The sequence below is a fragment of the Xenopus tropicalis genome, chromosome 4, assembly GCF_000004195.4.
Source record: "Xenopus tropicalis strain Nigerian chromosome 4, UCB_Xtro_10.0, whole genome shotgun sequence".
NCBI lineage: Eukaryota > Metazoa > Chordata > Amphibia > Anura > Pipidae > Xenopus > Xenopus tropicalis.
This window is the reverse complement of record NC_030680.2, coordinates 128,501,267-128,520,481: the sequence shown is the minus strand read 5'-3', so window position 1 is coordinate 128,520,481 and position 19,215 is coordinate 128,501,267. Positions and strand designations below refer to the sequence as shown.

The 19,215-nt window shown below is 37.0% G+C and overlaps 1 protein-coding gene and 1 long non-coding RNA gene across 5 annotated transcripts in view; both read right to left on the bottom strand.

The window, feature by feature from the left end:
• Positions 1-440: 440 nt before the first annotated feature.
• Positions 441-4,138, bottom strand: LOC100493054. Its single transcript, XR_208568.3, has 3 exons — positions 4,004-4,138; positions 2,301-2,420; positions 441-1,224 (listed from the first exon to the last, which is right to left on the bottom strand). It is a non-coding gene; the product is annotated as an uncharacterized LOC100493054 (long non-coding RNA).
• A 5,478-nt stretch (positions 4,139-9,616) lies between these two features.
• The window catches only part of pde6h (phosphodiesterase 6H), a 23,009-nt gene continuing 13,410 nt past the window's right edge, over positions 9,617-19,215 (bottom strand). For 3 of the 4 annotated variants that reach the window (XM_031900096.1, XM_031900095.1, XM_031900094.1), the window contains exons 2-4: positions 15,018-15,199; positions 13,692-13,732; positions 9,617-12,606 (exon numbers count right to left, since the gene is read on the bottom strand). In XM_031900096.1, coding sequence (XP_031755956.1) covers positions 12,530-12,606; positions 13,692-13,732; positions 15,018-15,163 — 264 coding nt within the window. In that variant the 5' untranslated portion in view covers positions 15,164-15,199 and the 3' untranslated portion in view covers positions 9,617-12,529. 4 annotated transcript variants of the gene reach the window in all.

Here is a 19,215-nt window from a genome sequence, read left to right as displayed (position 1 = left end):
GTGCACAATTTGACACATTGTTTACATTGTGTCAGCAAGCTCTCCACTCTCTGTGTATACACACCAGCCCTTGGGGGCCTTTAACTACTCATTTTTCCCCATAATATACATGCATAATCTTCCCTTTTGTGTAATAGCTTTGTAACTGGCTTCCTATCTTTCCATTGTAGAAAAAAAACATTATTGTGATTGCCCTGTTTAAAATTGTTATCTTGAAACCCCCTGCTGATTGTTCTATCAACCCACCACCACCCCACAAACACAAACTGGAAATGATTTTAAGCAAACCTTCTCCCCTTCTGTCTACCATAGACAGGACACCAAGTACACAGTACTGGAGATCAAAATGGAATCTATCTTGGTGCATGCCTTATTGATTCTACCTTTAATGTAATGGGTTATTTCCAGGTTTAATCAAAATATTTATCTTGCAACAAAAATATAATCAAAAACAATTTTATTCCAAATTATTTTAAAGCTTTAGCATTATGAACTATTGGCAAAACAAGTACATACAATGTAAAACCAATTTCTGATTATTGTAGGCTTCTTTGGGTATCAGCATAGTTCTTAGTTGCAGAGGTCTGTAGATTACGTCTATACTGAAGGTGGCTATACACGGGCAGATTTCAGCTGCCAATTCGAGATTTGGTAGCTTATCTGCCCATGTATGGGGCCAAAAATTGGCCAGGAGTTGATCAAGCAGGTTTGACTTTCGCATTGGATCAGGAACCACATCAGCTCATTGATGTGGTCCTTAGTCCAACGGCTCCTATAGACATCTTTGTAATTCGATCATTTGGTTCTAGGGCCAAATAATCAAATTAGCCTTATATCGCCCACTTCAGGTGGGCATATTAGGAGAACATACGGTCATTTGTAGAATACTTCTATACTTAGTTGCAGAGGGCTGTAGAATACTTCTATACTTAGTTGCAGAGGGCTGTAGAATACTTCTATACTTAGTTGCAGAGGGCTGTAGAATACTTCTATACTTAGTTGCAGAGGGCTGTAGAATACTTCTATACTTAGTTGCAGAGGGCTGTAGAATACTCTTATACTTAGTTGCAGAGGTCTGTAGAATACTTCATACTTAGTTGCAGAGGTCTGTAGAATACTTCTATACTTAGTTGCAGAGGTCATTGGAACAGCACCGAACATTAGGATCAAAACCCTTCAGTATGGAACAATTTGCCTCCGTGATGCACCCACGAGTTAGTGAAACTAAACAAAAAAAGGACAAGAACAATATAAATGAAACTAATACTATATTTGCTAGCTTAACAGTGAAGGAAGAATGTGTCTACTTCCTCTCTACTCATATCTGCACCCCATACTCCTGTTTTGTTTAAAGGGGAGGGTATTTCTTGGTAGCTTAATGCACAGAATATATTAATGTCCTATAGATATATATATATATATTGGTAATGTGTAAGTGTTTTTGTCTTTATTCAAGAGACAGAGAACCTTTTTGGAAAAATACCCAGAAGGGAGTCTCACTACAGTGGTTGAAATGAAACCTTTTGACCTTGCTTTCAAGGATAAAACAATGACACACTTTATTTGGCAAATAAAGTAATAACAATTCCCTAGCTTATTCAGCATTATACAAAAACATGAAAGAGCATGTTACCATATACATCAGTACCATTATAAGACCCAAGGCACAATGCAATCCAGAGTGTCCTCACCTCTTGCTCAATCTTTTGCCACAACCCTGATGCACATTTCACCATGGAGCTTACAGTAAAACAGTATGTTATGTAGTAATCTAGGGACATTCTCAAAGGCTGTTTTACATAAACTATGCACTTATAGAATGTCAATTGATTGGATAACATCAGGGCACTTAGCCTTATCCTATGTACTGTAAATAGATACCAAGAAATAGTTATCCTGATAGGGAGGACAATTGCATTCAAACCGGATCTCAGATAAAGTAACAGATTACAATTACATTTACATAGATTAACTTTAGCCCAATGCCAAATGACAATATGGCTCATTTATAAACACTAGGCAAATTTGCCCATAGCAGTAACCCATAGCAATCAGTCAGTGATTGGCTTTTTTAAGCCAGCTGCAGGTTGAACTTTTGAAAGCAAACATTTGATTGGTTGCTATGAGTTTCTGCCCAGTTGCAAATTTGCCCACAGTCTATAAATAAGCTCCATTAAGTGGCTTAAGTGGTTCAGACACAGCTAATTAAAGAATACTTTATGCTGAAAGTGCACCTTTTCAGGCTCTGGAATGTTAAATCCTATCCCTAACTAACTGTAATTTCACATTATAAAACGTACCTATGGGCTTGGAGCGCGTCATCACAAAGCACAGAGTGGACTTTGAGTCACATGTTACTTCAGTAGTCGTGCATGGTCTAAGGCCAGTACATGCGCTTTTCCGACACTTCAAAGCTTCAGCTGCATAAGAAAACAGAACAATAAAACCTAAAACCACTTCTGTCCCAAAATACTCAACAGAAACTGCCCTCACGTGACTTTTTTCCTGTCTAAAATCAAAATGTCCCCATTACTTTCTCATCATCTCATCATTTCTGTTCAATCCCAACTCAAAGAATACACCCTGCTAGTTCCTTCTGGCGGTCACATCATACTCAACTCTCATTCTCAGCTTAATTCAGTTGTGAGTTCTGACCCTAGATTTATTAAATTTTCTCACCATTCTACACCAGCTACTTCCCTGTGCAAATTCCTTTACTGACACCCTATTATTATCTTTATAGGGCACCTATCAAACAAAAATAATTTCCCCCCCCCAAAGGCTAATAGAGCCATGCCCCTCCCCTGCGCTAGGCGCTCCCGGTGAAGGTGGCCATGTTGGGTAACAAGCATGCTTATAATGAGCGAGTAAGCTTGGGAGGTGCATCCTTCGTTCCTACATAAGTAGGATGCATATAATGAGCAAAATGACTATGAAGATTTTCATTCATCGAGGTCATGGTATATCTAGTATAAGTACATATAAATCAATTGGATTTGCTAAGTAATCATTGAAGACGTTTCACTACTAATCCGAGCAGCTTCTGGTATGTTGGGGGCCTTCGACAGTATCTGTCTGCTACATACAATGCTGTTCTAACATCTGTACCCCGGAAGTTTCGTAACTTTTCCCACATCCATTCATGCAACTCTAACAAATAACACCTGTCTATATGAGTTGCATGATACTTTGGTAATCCTATTTTAGTAACTCCACAGCATTCACACCTCTGTGAGTTTCAGATGTCACCTCTTTGAAGAGTTACAAAGTGCCATTGTGATTGGATTAGTGGAAGAGTATATATGCTGAGGACTTCCCATACCAGTCAGTTGAACTAAAGAAGCTGCTCGGATGAGTAGTGAAACGTCTTCAATGATTACTTAGCAAGTCCAGTTGTTTTAGATTTAACAACCAAAGTGTCTCTATTAGCTTGCACTTCTAGTAGGGGGAACAATTTGGGGGTGACAGATAATAAAGTTAAAGATTCTTAATAATGAAACCTCTCCCTGCATGGCAGCTCTGATCCCCCTAGTAAGCCAGAAATACTTCTTGTGGTATGTAATACTTAAAAAGATCCTGACACCAGAAATTAAACCTTTTTTTTAACATCTATCATAACATTGGCTTTGCATGCTATATATAATTTTTGCCATAAACCTTAGAAGCTATAACTGACAAGCTGAGAAGGGACAGTCAGGTTGGCAAAACAGTCAGGTTTAGGAACTTCATGTAACAATTACTTACAAAAGCAGCCCTATCAGCAACAAATGATCAGCATGACCTACTGGTAACTTTTTATGTAGAATCCCATGTCCCAATCCCATGTAGGAGGGAGGTTATTAAAGACAACTTTGAAGCTGCAGCTGCTATGAATTTGTCATTAATCCGAAAATGTATGTAAATCCTTATTTACTTTCTAGTTAAGCCCTGAGTGTGAATGGAAATATTTATTAGCAACAAATTTAGAATTCCAGTTCAAGCCACACAATACAGATATACTCACCATGTAGCAACACCATCCCCAAAACGACTAAAACAACTGCAGTTTTCATGGTGGGTTTCTGCACTGGTTCTTCTCTGGACTCTGCCAGCAAGATCGCTTTTTATCTGCGAGGATTGCACAGTAAAGTGCATGTACCTTTCTGGGAACTTTTGTAACCCTTGCTCAGCAAAAGTAAAGTAAATACTGCAATAAGCAGTTACAGGAAATGTTGTAATGTTGTTATTGTAACAGGGAAAAAAACATGTTTATTACTGATATAGAGTAGCATATCTATCTCAATTTGGGTGGCCCTGATATCTTCCCCATTTATCCAGACTTTCCTGCCAGAGTAGAGAGCTTTAAACTAAGACAGATTTATCAAAGAAAATAGCTGTGCCAATTGCACTGTATAGGGTGGTAGTGTTCGGTGCTGCTCAGTCGGAGTGCTCAGCACTAGCACCAATCCAAGTCTTGTTTTCTGCATGCCCATCATTATTGCTTTGTAAAAAATACCAGGACTGCAGACAATGACTAGGTCCTGGGTGCAAAGAATGCCTAGGAACATGGTTCCATAACAGATAGCCATGCCAAGAACTACCAGATTCATATATTTGCCTTTAGTTATAAGGAATGGTTCTAGCTATAGAACCTGCCCTGGATATGGCATTGCTAGGACAACCACATAAATACTATCCTCAAAAGGAGGTAGAACTTTACTCCAACTTCTATTATTCTATGCTAAAAACCAAATAACCATCCAGTGGAATAGATCCAATCCAGCTACTTTAGGGGAATGGAAGGAGAAAATAAATAAGGTATTATTATACTACAAGGTAGTATATATCTCCAAAGGATGCCAAGATAAATTCATTGATGTCAGTGATGGTTTTTATGTATACTAAACCTAGATACCAACAGCCTCACATATTATAATAACTATCCTGTACCTGTTCAACTAATAGGTACAGGGACATGAGCATTTGGTAGGGTACCTCCCTTCCCCCTGCTTTCTCTTATATCTCCCCCCTTCCTTTCCCTGGTTTCTCCGCCAGCAGGAATACACAAACAAAGCATCTGCTCAGGGTGACATTAGAATAAGTAACATAATTAGGTATTTTCCATGTATGGGATCTCTTATCTGGAAACCTGTAATCCAGAATTTAGGAAAAGCCATATCCCATTTTAAGCAAATAATTCTAATTTTTAAAAATGATTTTCCTCTCTGTTATAATTAAACTGTAGCTTGTGCTCAATGGTAACTAAGCTGCCTGAATCCATATTGGCAGCAAAACAATCCTATTGGGTTCATTAATGATTATTTTCAAGAAATTACAAAAATGTTGCCTTGTTCAGAAAACCCCAGGTCCTAAGCAATTCATTTAATATATCCATTACTGTAATATTTATAGTGATAAAAAAGTGAATTAGTAAAGCAGCTTTGACTGCCACTTATCCCATTCCACTGCACTGATTGCTTTTATTTAAATCCAAGATCAGATTTTTCTAAGAAATAAAAAGTTGTGATGTTGTTGGTTACTACATGTTTAATGTTTTGCAATGTGTTTAGAATTGTACCTAGTTGTTGTCTTCAGTTCTTCATGCAGAACGCGGGAGACTTTGCAAAACACCTCTATGCAGTTACACAACAGACATTATTTTCTTTATGCTTACTCTTTGTTCCACATTCCTGCACATTTTCTGATGTTTGAGGATATGAAGTAACCACATAAAGTTGCTCCCACTGTTTTTCTGACGGCACAGAACTGAATCCTGATTGACAGATCAATAAATTACTTTACCCAATGAATAATTAACTCTGGGGTGTTTGCTGATGGCTTTTTGATAGCACTGTGTTAATGTTGCTTTTTACTGCCCAAGACTCCTGCCACATGGGACAGATTTTCAGTCTGTGAATAAACACAGGCCAAATATCTGCCCCTACGCTTCAGAAAGCTTATTGTTGTGCCTGCACCAGTGCCATTATGTTGAAATCCGCTCTGTTGGCCTGGGCTGACACAATGGCTCTGAGTGCAGGCACAACAATGAGCTTTTTGAAGCGTAGGGGCGTTTATCTGCAGGATGAGAATCTGCACCATGTGGCCGGAGCTAAAACAAGAAAACCACTCTCAGCTACTGGAGATACAACATCCTCACAGTAGGAAATACAACTGATCCTTGAAAATAAAGATGATCTATCTCATGTTTCCATTCCTCCATTTTTCCTTCTCCAAGGGGCACATTTACTAACCCACGAACGGGCCGAATGCGTCCGATTGCGTTTTTTTCGTAATGATTGGTAATTTTGCGATTTTTTTCGGCGTCTTTACGATTTTTGCGTAAAAACGCGAGTTTTTCGGCGTCTTTGCGATTTTTGCATAAAAACGCGAGTTTTTCGGCGTCTTTACGATTTTTGCGTAAAAACGCGAGTTTTTCGTAGCCAATACGAAAGTTTCGCAAAGTCGCGATTTTTTCGTAGCCTTTTAAGTTTTAACGCTACGAAAAAGGCGCGACTCTGCGCGCAAGTGTTAACGCTACGAAAAAATCGCGACTTTGCGCAACTTTCGGAATGGCTACGAAAAACTCGCGTTTTTACGCAAAAATCGTAAAGACGCCGAAAAACCTCGCGTTTTTACGCAAAAATCGTAAAGACGCCGAAAAACTCGCGTTTTTACGCAAAAATCGTAAAGACGCCGAAAAAATTGCAAAAAATACGAAAAAGTCGCAAAATGTTCGTTTCCAATCGGAATTTTTCCAATTCGGATTCGAAATCGTGTCTTAGTAAATCAGCCCCCTAGTGTACCATTTCCCCCAATGTGCCTTTCTCTCTCTCTTCATGTGCCTTTCTTTCTGCTAGATGCCTCTGTAGACTGAAGGGAGTGTGATATTTCATAAATCATTTATTCAACACTGTAGACTTACCTTATTCTTACCAAGGGAGGATATCTCCTTGTGCATATACATCCTCTTTAACACAGAACTCTTCGAACATTACACTTATTTTACTTTTATTTATGAGCAAGAGGAGATATGTCCTTGTTTGAGACTGTGGAAATACGCACATCAAATTAAGAACAGTAGAAGAACTAGTCATGACTAGAACTGAATGAGGGACATGCTAGTAGCAACATGATCCCTTTTTTATAGGCGTAATATAGGATGTTATCTTAGAACAGATGTTAGAAATGTGCACTAAAGTGATCTTTTTCAACTGAGGGGCCCCTCCTTGTAACTTTGCTGGCAAAATCTCTGCTCTGTATATACTGATTGGCTAAGCCCCTAGTTCTAGTTGTTTTCCTCACATAAAACACACAGGGTTTCTATATCAATACCACAGAGTAAGTAGATATGGTCATATGAATACCCAAATATATTATAGGTACCCATTAATACATGTTTTATTTTTTGGTCAAAATGGTTATTTATAATATTATATATTGTTCTTAGAAGTATACTTTGCTCAAGTGTTATATACAGTCTCTAGTAAGTATGGGCTATCTCTTGCATGAAGTTAATGGGATTGAACGTGATGGACGTACGTCTTTTTTCAACCTAACTAACTTACTATGTAACTCCCAACCTTCATCCCAACACTTTTTGTTAGATGACCCCTGGTTTTACCTGTACACTGGCTGATTTACCTTCCACGACATCCATGAAGCACAAATGAATTTAGTCATTTTATTTATTAAAATACTGATCAAGCTTACATTACATTTTTAGATATAACATAAATATGTTGTGCCTTGTAATTTCCCTGTCTTCCATTCATTGCAGTAACCGCTATTGTCAACGGCTTCATATGATACTGCAAAAAAATATGCGCTAACATATACCTCATGTTTATGTTTACATACAAAATCATTAACAATTTGATTTGATTATATATTGCAGCTCAATGACCGATAATTGCTTTGGGTTCTTGGGGTTTAGGTTGAAGATGCACAGCGCTACTAGTAGCAGCTACTTTTTCATGGCTACTAAACCCCCCAAAATACTTTGCCATAGACAATACTGAGAATTGCCTCTGCTAAAACACACATAGAGACAGTTATCAGTAAATGATCAGCATTGTCTATATTATTAGCCATGACAAGTAGGTGCTACTAGTAGCTCTGTGTGTCTTCACCCTTACCTGTCTGCCTTTCTCTGTCAATTTAGCTGCAGGTTAAAGCTTATGGAATTTATTGTGAACAAAATACTAATTTGACATCTGGTCTATATTCTAGGCTCTTAGCACTAAGGTTTTCAAGCCACTTGTTTGGTTTCTGTATTTATATTACAAATAGAACCCTTTATGTGTGTGATTGAGTTCTCGTTTCCTGGTTTCATTGCATTCTTCTGTCTTTTTTAAAGGTTTAACACTATACACAACAGTAGTTTATACAAACATTCATACTGCCTGCTAAAATATAACCTCAATGATCATTGTGATGTTTTTATTGTATGATCTGATTCTGACTGACAAAGAGATTAAAAAAAATACCTGTACTAAATAACACAATGAACATAATATAAAAATGTAAAAAAAAAGTGCAATACTTAGTGCAATAATATAGTAGTTACACCCCCATATGCAATAAAAAGCAATATGTTTGCTCAGGAGTAGTAACATATAGCAACCAGTAAATGCTGCCTGCTGATTCATTGCTGGGCAAACTTAGTGCCTTTTATCACATAACCCCCATTCTATAATATATTGTTAGTGCCTTTTATTACATAACCTCCATTGTATATTGTAATGTTATATTGTATAATATGTATCAAGATCAAACTAAGCAATGGGAAATAATAATTATTAATCAAAATTATAATACAATAAAATATAGATACCATTATATATTTTTATGTATAATTATAACTATATATATATATATATTTTTTTTTTTGTTTAATGAGAAATACACACCCAAAAATATTTTGCATATGTTTGATGTAATGTAGAACTGTTTATTAGTGAACCTAGCTTTTCATTGTACAGGTATAGGAGTCATTATTCTCCACCAGCTGGAAAACACTGGCAAAGAGTCTGCTCAGGGTGACATTAGATGTAAGTAACATTATTAGGTGGTTTCCAGGTATGGGATCTCTTATTTGAAAACTTATCATCCAGAAAGTTCCGAATTACAGGAAGGCCATCTCCCATAGACTCCTTTTAAGCAAAAAATGAAAATTTTTAGAGAAGATTTCCTTTATCTCTGTAATGATAATAAAACAGTACCTTGTGCTTGAGTTTATTTAATGGTAAAATGATTTTTAGAAGAATATAGAGGATCCAATCACGGAAACACTCCTTATCGGAAACTCAGGTCCCAAGCATTCTGAATAACAGGTCCCATACTTGTATTTGAAGGAATATCTGTAGAGACTCGCCTCCCTTAATATGCCTATTCTAGTCCCCTGCTGCTTGAATCTCTGATCTATAATAACATACAATCTTGTAACTCATAACAAGACAAAATCATTCTTTTTGAAATGTATAAAAAAACCTACCATGTTTCTAGTCTGCCTTATTAAATATTAAAATGGCATTTTATAGTTTAGATATTTTTAAGTAAAGCATAAAAAACATACACATTATGCAAGTAATTATCTAATACTTAATAGGAAAAAAGGAAAACTTCATTGCCATTCTGATTGCCTATTAATTAAAGAGAGTTTAATGAATTCTAAATAAAGCAAAACAACATAAAGCACAAACAATACATATCCAGGTACTTCTGTGAGCCCAACATACACTGCTAATGGAAACACTTTTTGAATGTAAAGCATCACATAGTACCTGCTTCACTGGAGTAATGTAAAGCCATGGGATCTGTTATCTGGAAACGTGTTTAACAGAACGATCCCAAACCAGTGCATGAATTTTAGAGGTTTTTTTCAATTTGTTTATCAAACACAAATTAGAATGAGCATTTTAGTGTTGTTGTTCCAAATGACATGAAAACCCCTTTCCATAAAACCCAAGGTCACAAGGTTTCCGGATAACAGATAACATGCCTTCACATACAAATAATTTGCTTACATAGGTTAATGAGCACAGTGACATTTCTTTAGCCAGTTCATTAATGGAACCTTTATACATTTCCACTATAAACACCCCCCGTCTATAAAATTCATACACAATTCACGTATAATCACTCATCAGAATGATCATACACTGTCAGTTGGTCATGCTTCCATTTGAGGTATAGATGTTAAAGTATATAACCCCCATATTAGACTCTTAACCCAGTTAGAAACAGAAGGGGTAACAGGGACATAACATAAAAACTGATCTATTTAGTCATATTACTGAAGCATCCCTATATATGCACAGAAAAGCTAAATATAGTTATAAGCTAATAAAGAATATAAATATCCTTATAAGACTGGGTCAAATACCACAGCGATTGAGTGTATTGACTGGGTCCTTGCTCTATAAACCCCATGTTTGATGCCTTAGGCTTTGGAGGACAAAGTGGCAAGGCGCTGACATGGGAACCAAAGTTAAAATCAACTGAAAAATGGGCCAGTCCTATAGAGTAGCTTCAGTGCTTGCTTTTAGGAGAAAAGGACTGCAATGCATTATCTTTGGGCTGTCTAAAAGGTCAGTTTAGATGTTTGAAATTGTTGAATGTCATCATCATTTGATGGGATCTGCCCAGTAGAACAAACAATAAACTCCAGTGACAGACAGATTTGAAAACCTTCTTCCAGCTTTCACTTTCAGAAGTATTTTATTAAACTGTGTATGCAAGGGTTATGATGAATAAATTATGATTAAATAAGCCAATAAGTTAAAGATAAATATTAGTGCGCAAACAGCATAACAGCTTGTTCCTTTTAACATTTATATTTTTGAAAGGATTAATAAACCTGAGCTGATGATGCGAGTGCCATTCTAAGCATTTTTGACATTCATTATACTTTTTTTTTTTAAAAAGATTCCAAGATATTAATGGATATTAAGGGATACATGTACTGTTAATATGAATACATGTCATTAGCTCCAGCACTACCTGCTGGTCAGTTTCCAGCCTTGATCTAGTCGAGCAACTTGTCAGAAGAAAGAAAGAGGCCTGTTCTGATGTTTCTCTGTTTCGAAAACCTCAGATAACTTTTCTTGCATCTTTCCTAAACAGGAAAACATCACAACAGCCCTATTTCTCTCTTCTGATAAATTCCTTGACTTGATCACAGTCTGAAACAGACCAGCTGGTGGCGCTGCTGTAATGAAATTTATTCATATTAACAATACATATTTCCATTAATATTTTGAGTGTTAAATATATCTATATACAATGTAAAATGAAAAAGCTTAGAATTATAATCTCATCAATTTTACATTCACTTATTTTAAAGGTTTACTTTAAAAGCCTCTGATTTGACTGCACAGGTATTTACCAGAATGACATTAATAATCACAATAAAACAGGTAGAGAAAAATTCAAGCCAATAGCAAAACTTTTTAAAACTCATTCCTAAAAACAAACACCTACAGTGAGTGCTCTGTGCTTTACATTTTTGTGTAAAATTAAAACCAATGAACAATAACCACCATCACTGGATAATGTATGATTTAGGAAGCCATTTTTAGTGGCTTTGCATCATGATATGGTGATATAATCACAATTTGTTCTCATTTTAATGGCTGTAAAGCATAACATAAGTGAATGTATACTCACACCCCATTTCCCCTCAGTCAGCTCTATAGCTCTTATTATATATTTATTCCCATTAAGTCATCCAGTAGGTGGTTCTAACAATCCCCAGTTAGCTTATCCCTTAGTGAAATTGTAGGTTCTCAAGATCAGGGTCTTTGGTTTCTTTTATTTTCATTAATATGAACAGCCTTGAACAAATAGCCCAATCATTTGGAGTGAAAGTGCCCGTTAATTAGTGATCTTTAAAGGGGTGGGTTTTTAATCTTTACATTAACTTTTAGTATGTTGTAGAGAGTGCTATTCTGAGACAATTTGGAGTGAATCTAATTCATCTTCACTTTTAAGTATTTGTGGTTTTTGAATTATTTAGCTATTTGTTCAGTAGCTCTCCAGTCTGGAATTTTAGCAATCAGCTAGCAATCAGGTGGTTTGAATGAGAAACTGGATTATAAATAGAGGAGGGGCTGAATAGAAAGATAAGTAATAAAAAAGTAAAAAAAAAACAATAAAAATAAAAGAGCAATAATTTTTTTCGCTGCCAGGGTCAGTGACCCCCACTTGAAAGCTGGAAAAGGTTAGAAAAAGGAAGGCAAATAATTCAAAAACAATAAAAAATGAAGACCAATTGGAAGCTGAGAATTGCCTATTCTATAACATACTAAAAGTTAACTTAAAAGTTAAGCACCCCTTTATCCTATGGCTTCCAGCTGCTGTTTAACTAATAGTAATAGCTGGGGAACCACATTAAAGGTCTGAGGTTGGTTAAAAAACATGACCAAAATCTTATTTCTACTCAAAGTAATGACAAATTTCCAGATTATGTGTTTTTTTTTTTAACAAGATAATGAGAAAGTCTGATGATAAACAAATGAAACTTTAGAGGTGGGTAAGGCGGCTGCAGAAGTTAAATGATCCCAAACTGAGCAAGTTCGTGGAGCTCCAAGTGACTGAACGCCTCCCAAGGGCAGATCACAGTGATATCTGCAAAAGAGAATAAATGTCCATGTTGCACTTCAGTAATACTGCAGTATAGAGGGCTATTACATTGTATAATCTAGAAGTACAAGGTTGCAGGTTTAATTATAGCATGGAAAAGATGCTACTGAGAGTTACTTTCTTCTTACACATATCTAATAATAGTTAGTCTACATTTTTGAAAGTACGGCTATGGGACCTGTTATCCAGAATGCTCAGGACCTGGGATTTTTGGAATAAGGGATCTTTACGTAATTTGGATCTCCATAAATTAAGTCTGCTAAAAATCATTTAAATATTGAATAAACCCAATAGGGCTGTTTTGCCTCCAATAAGGATTAATTATATCTTAGTTGGGATCAAGTACAGGTACTGTTTTATTATTACAGAGAAAAGGGAATCATTTAACCATTAAATAAACCCAATAGGGCTGTTCTGCCCCCAATAAGGGGTAATTATATCTTAGTTGGGATCAAGTACAGGTACTGTTTTATTATTACAGAGAAAAGGGAATCATTTAACCATTAAATAAACCCAATAGGGCTGTTCTGCCCCAATAAGGGGTAATTATATCTTAGTTGGGATCAAGTACAGGTACTGTTTTATTATTACAGAGAAAAAGGAAATAATTTTCAAAAATTTGAATTATTTGCATATAATGGAGTCTAAGGGAGATGGCCTTTCCGTAAATTGGAACTTTCTGGATAACAGGTTTCCGGATCCCTTACCTGTATAAAATGATTAGTGCTGAAATGGCCTCACTTAAACATATGGGCCAGAGTTTCAGCATTGGGATGTGTGTAGGGATTGTAAGAGCTGTTGGGCAGGGCCCTCTATTTACCTTCTGTATTGATTAGTATTTGTATGTAATGTGCATGTTTGATTTGTTCATCTGTTCACAGATGTACAATGCTGCTAAATATAATGCTGCTAAATATAATGGTGCTTTATAAAAATATTTTTCTCATCATTATAATTATTGGTAGTAATAATAATAAAAATACTACTACTCATAATAATAGCAGAATGTTTTTATAGTTAATTCAAGGCCCTGTTATTACTATTTCCTAGTTAAATTAAGTCGCTCTTACCAGTTCCCAGTCCTTCCATCCCTGGGATGTCATCTCCAAACCTACAAAGTCAAAGGAATTGATTTTATTAAATAAGTATTGTGTAAGCATCATATAGCATAATAATACAAAGCAATTTAACACAGTCTTACATAATTGTCCATGGTCTGGCTGCACTCTACAACTAGGGGCACATTTACTAATCATCTCATTTTATTCTTTCTAAAATTTTATAAACTCACTTAACAAATAATTTGTGTTTTTTATCCTTTAGTGCAAACAAATTGGGAAAAAAATCCGAACATTAGTAAATGCCCCCCCAGAGACATATTGAAAATGTGTCCCTAATTGCAGATGCAGATGCAGTGGCACACACAGCCCTATCAGTGGTGCCTACCATAGGACAGACAGTTAGTTCTGGGCTCTGTTGCAGCCTGTGCCCTTTGGGACTCTCTAACTTGTACCTCTAAATTAATTATACCCAAGTTTGGGGGGACAGCAAGGGGCTGCCTACATGACTACCCCATACAAATGGAGAACTGCCAATTGCAATTAGTGCTGTATTTACTGGGGAGCACAGAACCAAAATGAAGCACAAAGACCTGCAGAAATTCACAGGAGTGCAGGGTACGACACAAAGTTTAAGACATGGTGGTTTGCGGATTTTCTCATTGCTTTGTTTTTTTAATCAGCCATTCCACAGGCTTTTGATGATAATTACATAATCGGCACACAGGCAAAAATGAATGGCCTACAGTTACGGCAATGAAGGTGTTTCTTTGGAAATCTGTCACCTTAAGAAATAATTGCAAATCCCTTTTTATCATGTTAGCATTTCAGCAAAATTAACTTCATTAACTCTACATAAATTATATAAACCTTGTTTCCCTCAGTCTTGCAAGTAAGCAATCACAGCAAGCAGGCAGCTGCCATTTTGTAAACACTGTTATTAACACAAGCTTTGCATCATCCCAAAATTTTCTTTATGCTCCACAATCTGGCACCCACTGCCCATGCCCATGTACAGGATACATAAATGCAATGACATCTAGGATGTGCTGAATAAAAGTAAAAAGTAATTGCCTGCCCCATCTCTATGGCTGAGGCATAGGGGCGAAGCAGGAAAAATATGATAAACAGCTCAGATTTTAAAATGCATTTATAACAGATTCGGGGTTCTTGTTTAATTTGCAAAGGACTTTTTTTATACAGTTTTTTATGTGTGGGTGACAGGTCCCCTTTAAGGTTTCATAGGTCACAGCCACTGACTTTCCATTACAGTTGCAGGGATATGAGTTATTGCACACAAATACAATGCTTCCAAAGAATGATTGCAAGTAAATTTACCCTTTCACCCCTTTTTTAGGGGGCTTGCTCTTGAACTGACGGGTTGCCCTTTGCTTGAACTTGGGGGGTCCCTTGCGAGGAGTAGTGGGACCCCCACTGTTGTTGACAGGAGCCAGAGCACTGGATGCTGGTGAGCCGGAATTCATCACCAAGCCAAGGTGGGGTAATTCAGTATTGAAATCCTGTGGATCAAGAACAAATATGGGTCACTGCCCTGCATTTCTGCACGCCCATCACTATCACAATGGCTTTGCCTTATTGCAAGGGCATTTACAGGTTTTGCTTATACTGTATCTGACTGCCATTATTTATTATAAATGTAACTAAACTACAAGTGTTGTGATATTGTCCACTTTCCTGAGCAGAGAAACATCACTTCTATTTTCCTTCTGAACGTATATCGCTCAGACCATACAGTTACAGGAACTGTTACAAAATATATTAAAACTGGCAGTTAATAAAAACTTCATAGCCCTGAAACTGAAAAAATAAATAATGGTAATTTGAAAACTGGTTAAAAAAGTGCCCTGAGCAATTTTACATTCCTTCTTTTTAGGTTTACCTATTCTTTAAACCCAGACATTTATTAAATCCATATCTTGACTTCTACTTAGCCAATAAAGAATGTGGATTATATGTTTCCCCTTTAAAATACACCTATCATTCCCATCCTACTGACTTGCCAACTCTTTTTTGCTAATATAAATGATCCTATTCTAACTGACCTAAAAAGCAAAACTATTTCCCTTGTACCCTAATTCCTGTCATGCAATTTCTGATTTGGCCACCAGATGTCAACTTAATATGGTGTTGTATTATTTCTGGGCCGACGCACCGCAGGTGAGTTTCATTTAGGCACACTCGGGGGAGGGGGTCAGAGGGTGTTGGTGGCTCCTGGGGGGGGGGGGGTGTGAAGGCAGTGGGGGCCATTGGGGGGTGCAGGGGTCCTGAGGCAGAAGCCCCAGTGGGCCCTGCACCCCCCAGTCTGACCCTGCCAAAATATATACACAGTATACACAATATTACACAGTAAATGATCTTTTTCACTGTAAATCAGCGGTAGGAGTGGCAGTTAATTTGACGCGTTACCATTTCAGTCTGTTTGTTGATAAATCTGTTGTAAACTAAAGTAACTCCCAACAGCACCTACCCCCATTTGTCTGGTGTGTTCTGGTGGGTTTTCCTTATGGGAGCTTGTGGCTGGAGTACCTGAGCCATACTCTACTCTTGGTCACTCTTGTTTTTTGATTTATATACTGTGAACTTCATTTTATTGTTATTGTGGATTTTATTTTGCCAATTTCCACCATTTTTTGCCTAAGACTGACTTTTGGAAAACATTCAGAAAGTGCTTTTTAGATAATTGCCACTCTCACTAATTACATTCTTTGCCTCGTCAGAGCTGCTTAGGCAACTGCCTCCTTTAATCATTGGGTCACAAGAGCATCTGACTTTGAAAGATAATTATAACCTCTTAATCCCACCTTAAACTCTTACAGTCGATTCTGGGCACCATCGGGGAGAGCAGGATAATACTGGCACTTAAACTAAATCAGGATCAAGCCTTGGGAAAATGCGCACTGTTTACATAGGAAATATCTCACCCCAGCACTTACTGAACTACAGTATAACCTGTGAGACCAAATGAATCTATATAGAAATTAAGAGTCCAATTCCTTACAGTCAAAATGGTTATTAAGTTGATTCATCTGCCTGGTTGATGGTCTAAATACTGTAGGTTTCCAGAAATTATATAAACTGAATCCATCCATATCCTAATTGTTATATTGTGCTGGAATGCTAGCTGTAGGGTTCCTATATTAGCTTAACAGCACTGAGCCTGGTTGTAAATACAGCTTATGCAGTTAAATTATTGGTCAGTGTTGGGTTGCTCACCTGAGTAAGGGTTTGGCAATTTTTTTGCATAGGTCAACATGTATTAATTGGTGCACATTATTTATCATGGTACAAAATAAAGTAAAGCAATTGGAACTTAGGGCCCATGACACACAAGGCAAAATAAACCTGAGTGTTCCCAGTCTGACATCACTCCCTGCGGGAGCGCTGCAAGAGTCGGGTCTGGGCTGCTGAGGCCCACCAGGATTTGTCCCGGCGGCCCAGTCCGACCCTGTTAGTGAGAACCGTGGTTGTCAAAATACCCTTTCCCAGCAGATTACTTCCCATTTAAAAGAATACGAAGCATGTTTATGGCAGGCTGACTGCTCCTCCCGACGCGTTAAATTTACGCGCTCAGGTAGGATGTCGGGTGGGAGGCCCTGCAAGGGGGGTTAGGGGGGCCCCTGCGGAGGGGGGGCTAGGGGACACCTGCAGGGCCCCCCGGGGCTGGAGCCCCAGTGGGCCCTTCACCCACCAGTCCGGCCCTGCTCACTAATCTGCAGTGTCAAATCAATAGAAGTACCATTGCCCTTAGGTTGATTATTACTGTTTTTACTTAGTTAAAGGAACAGTAACACCAAAAAATGAAAGTGTATAAATGTAACTAAAATATAATGTGCTGCTGCCCTGCACTGGTAAAAGTTGTGTGTTTACTTCAGAAAGTCTACTATAATTTATATAAATAAGCTGCTATGTAGCCATGGAGGCAGCCATTCAAAGGAGAAAAGGCACAGGCACATAGCAGATAACAGATAAAACACTATTGTATTCTACAGAACTTATCTGTTATCTGCTATGTAACCTGTGCCTTTTTTCCAGCTTGAATGGCTGCCCCCGTGGCTACACAGCAGCTTATTATATAAATTATAGTAGTGTTACTGTAGCAAACACACCAGTTTTACCAGTGCAGGGCAACAGTGCATTATATTTTTATTACTTTAAAGCTCATTCATTTTTTAGTGTTACTGTTCCTTTAATGTCTTTTAATGGCAGAGCGGCTTAAGGTAAGCTTTGCACATTATGGATAAGTAACCTTGCTGTCAGTATTTACGTTGTATTATTGTTATTATAATTACTGTTTTATTTTAAAATAAGTTAAGCTGATGATGGCACAATGGGCATTTTCTCTGCTAGGATATTTGAGCTGCTGGAACTGCACACTGTTGTCTTGTTTCACCATTGGCAGATTTTTTTGGTGAAAAAAATCGCAGCAGAAAAAATCCAGAAGAAAGGGAATTAAGAAAAGGAGATTGCATTTAGCACAAGTATTCCTATGTGAAAGATTCACCTAACATAGGTCAATCTATCATCTATCTATCTATAAATCTATCAATCTATCTATCTATCTATCTATCTATCAATCATCTTTCTTTCATCTATCTATCTATCTATCTATCTATCTATCTATCTATCTATCATCTATCTATCTATCATCTATCTATCTATAAATCTATCAATCTATCTATCTATCAATCATCTTTCTTTCATCTATCTATCTATCTATCTATCTATCTATCTATCATCTATCTATCTATAAATCTATCAATCTATCTATCTATAATCTATCCATCTAGAAAAAGAACTTAAAAAGCTAAAATTTTGGCTAGGACGGCTCCCATTGACTTCTACATAACCTCGCAAAATTGGAGAAGTAATAAATATTGAATATTCTCATTTTTAAACCTTAAGTCAAATTCATGATTATTAGTGTGAAAAACGCAAAAAAACCCCAAAAATATGAACACTGATAAATAACCCCCATAGTTTTAGATGCCAATTTCTAGGCAATCCGATACAATTGTAAAATATAGTGCCATGACCTTTGGCCTTGTTTATACAGGTCATGGAACTCACTGGTGACTTATAATATCCCTATATTTTACAACAGGGGGTACATTATCCACTATATAATGCAGTGTTTTTAGCAGAGAAAGAACAAGTAGTGGAGTTCATTCTCCCCCTTAGTTATGTAGTTTACATAGACCTATCTACAGTTGGCTATAGCTGGAAAAGCCATTGTGTAAATCCCCCACCCGTCCATCCATCCATCACATAGAACTTCATATGCTACTTTAAAGACACCGAAAACACTAATAATGAGGCAGATTTACTAAAACTCTAATTTTCCTCATTAAAAGAAATCAAATAAACTTATTTCCACAATGCCTGACATTTATCAGAAAATCTGAACTGAAAAAGCACATGCAGGAAAAAGTCATAGATAACTGCAACTTTTTCAACTTGTTGCACAATAACCATGACTTTTTTGAATTGTGAAGTAGATGGGCATTTTGAGTCAATT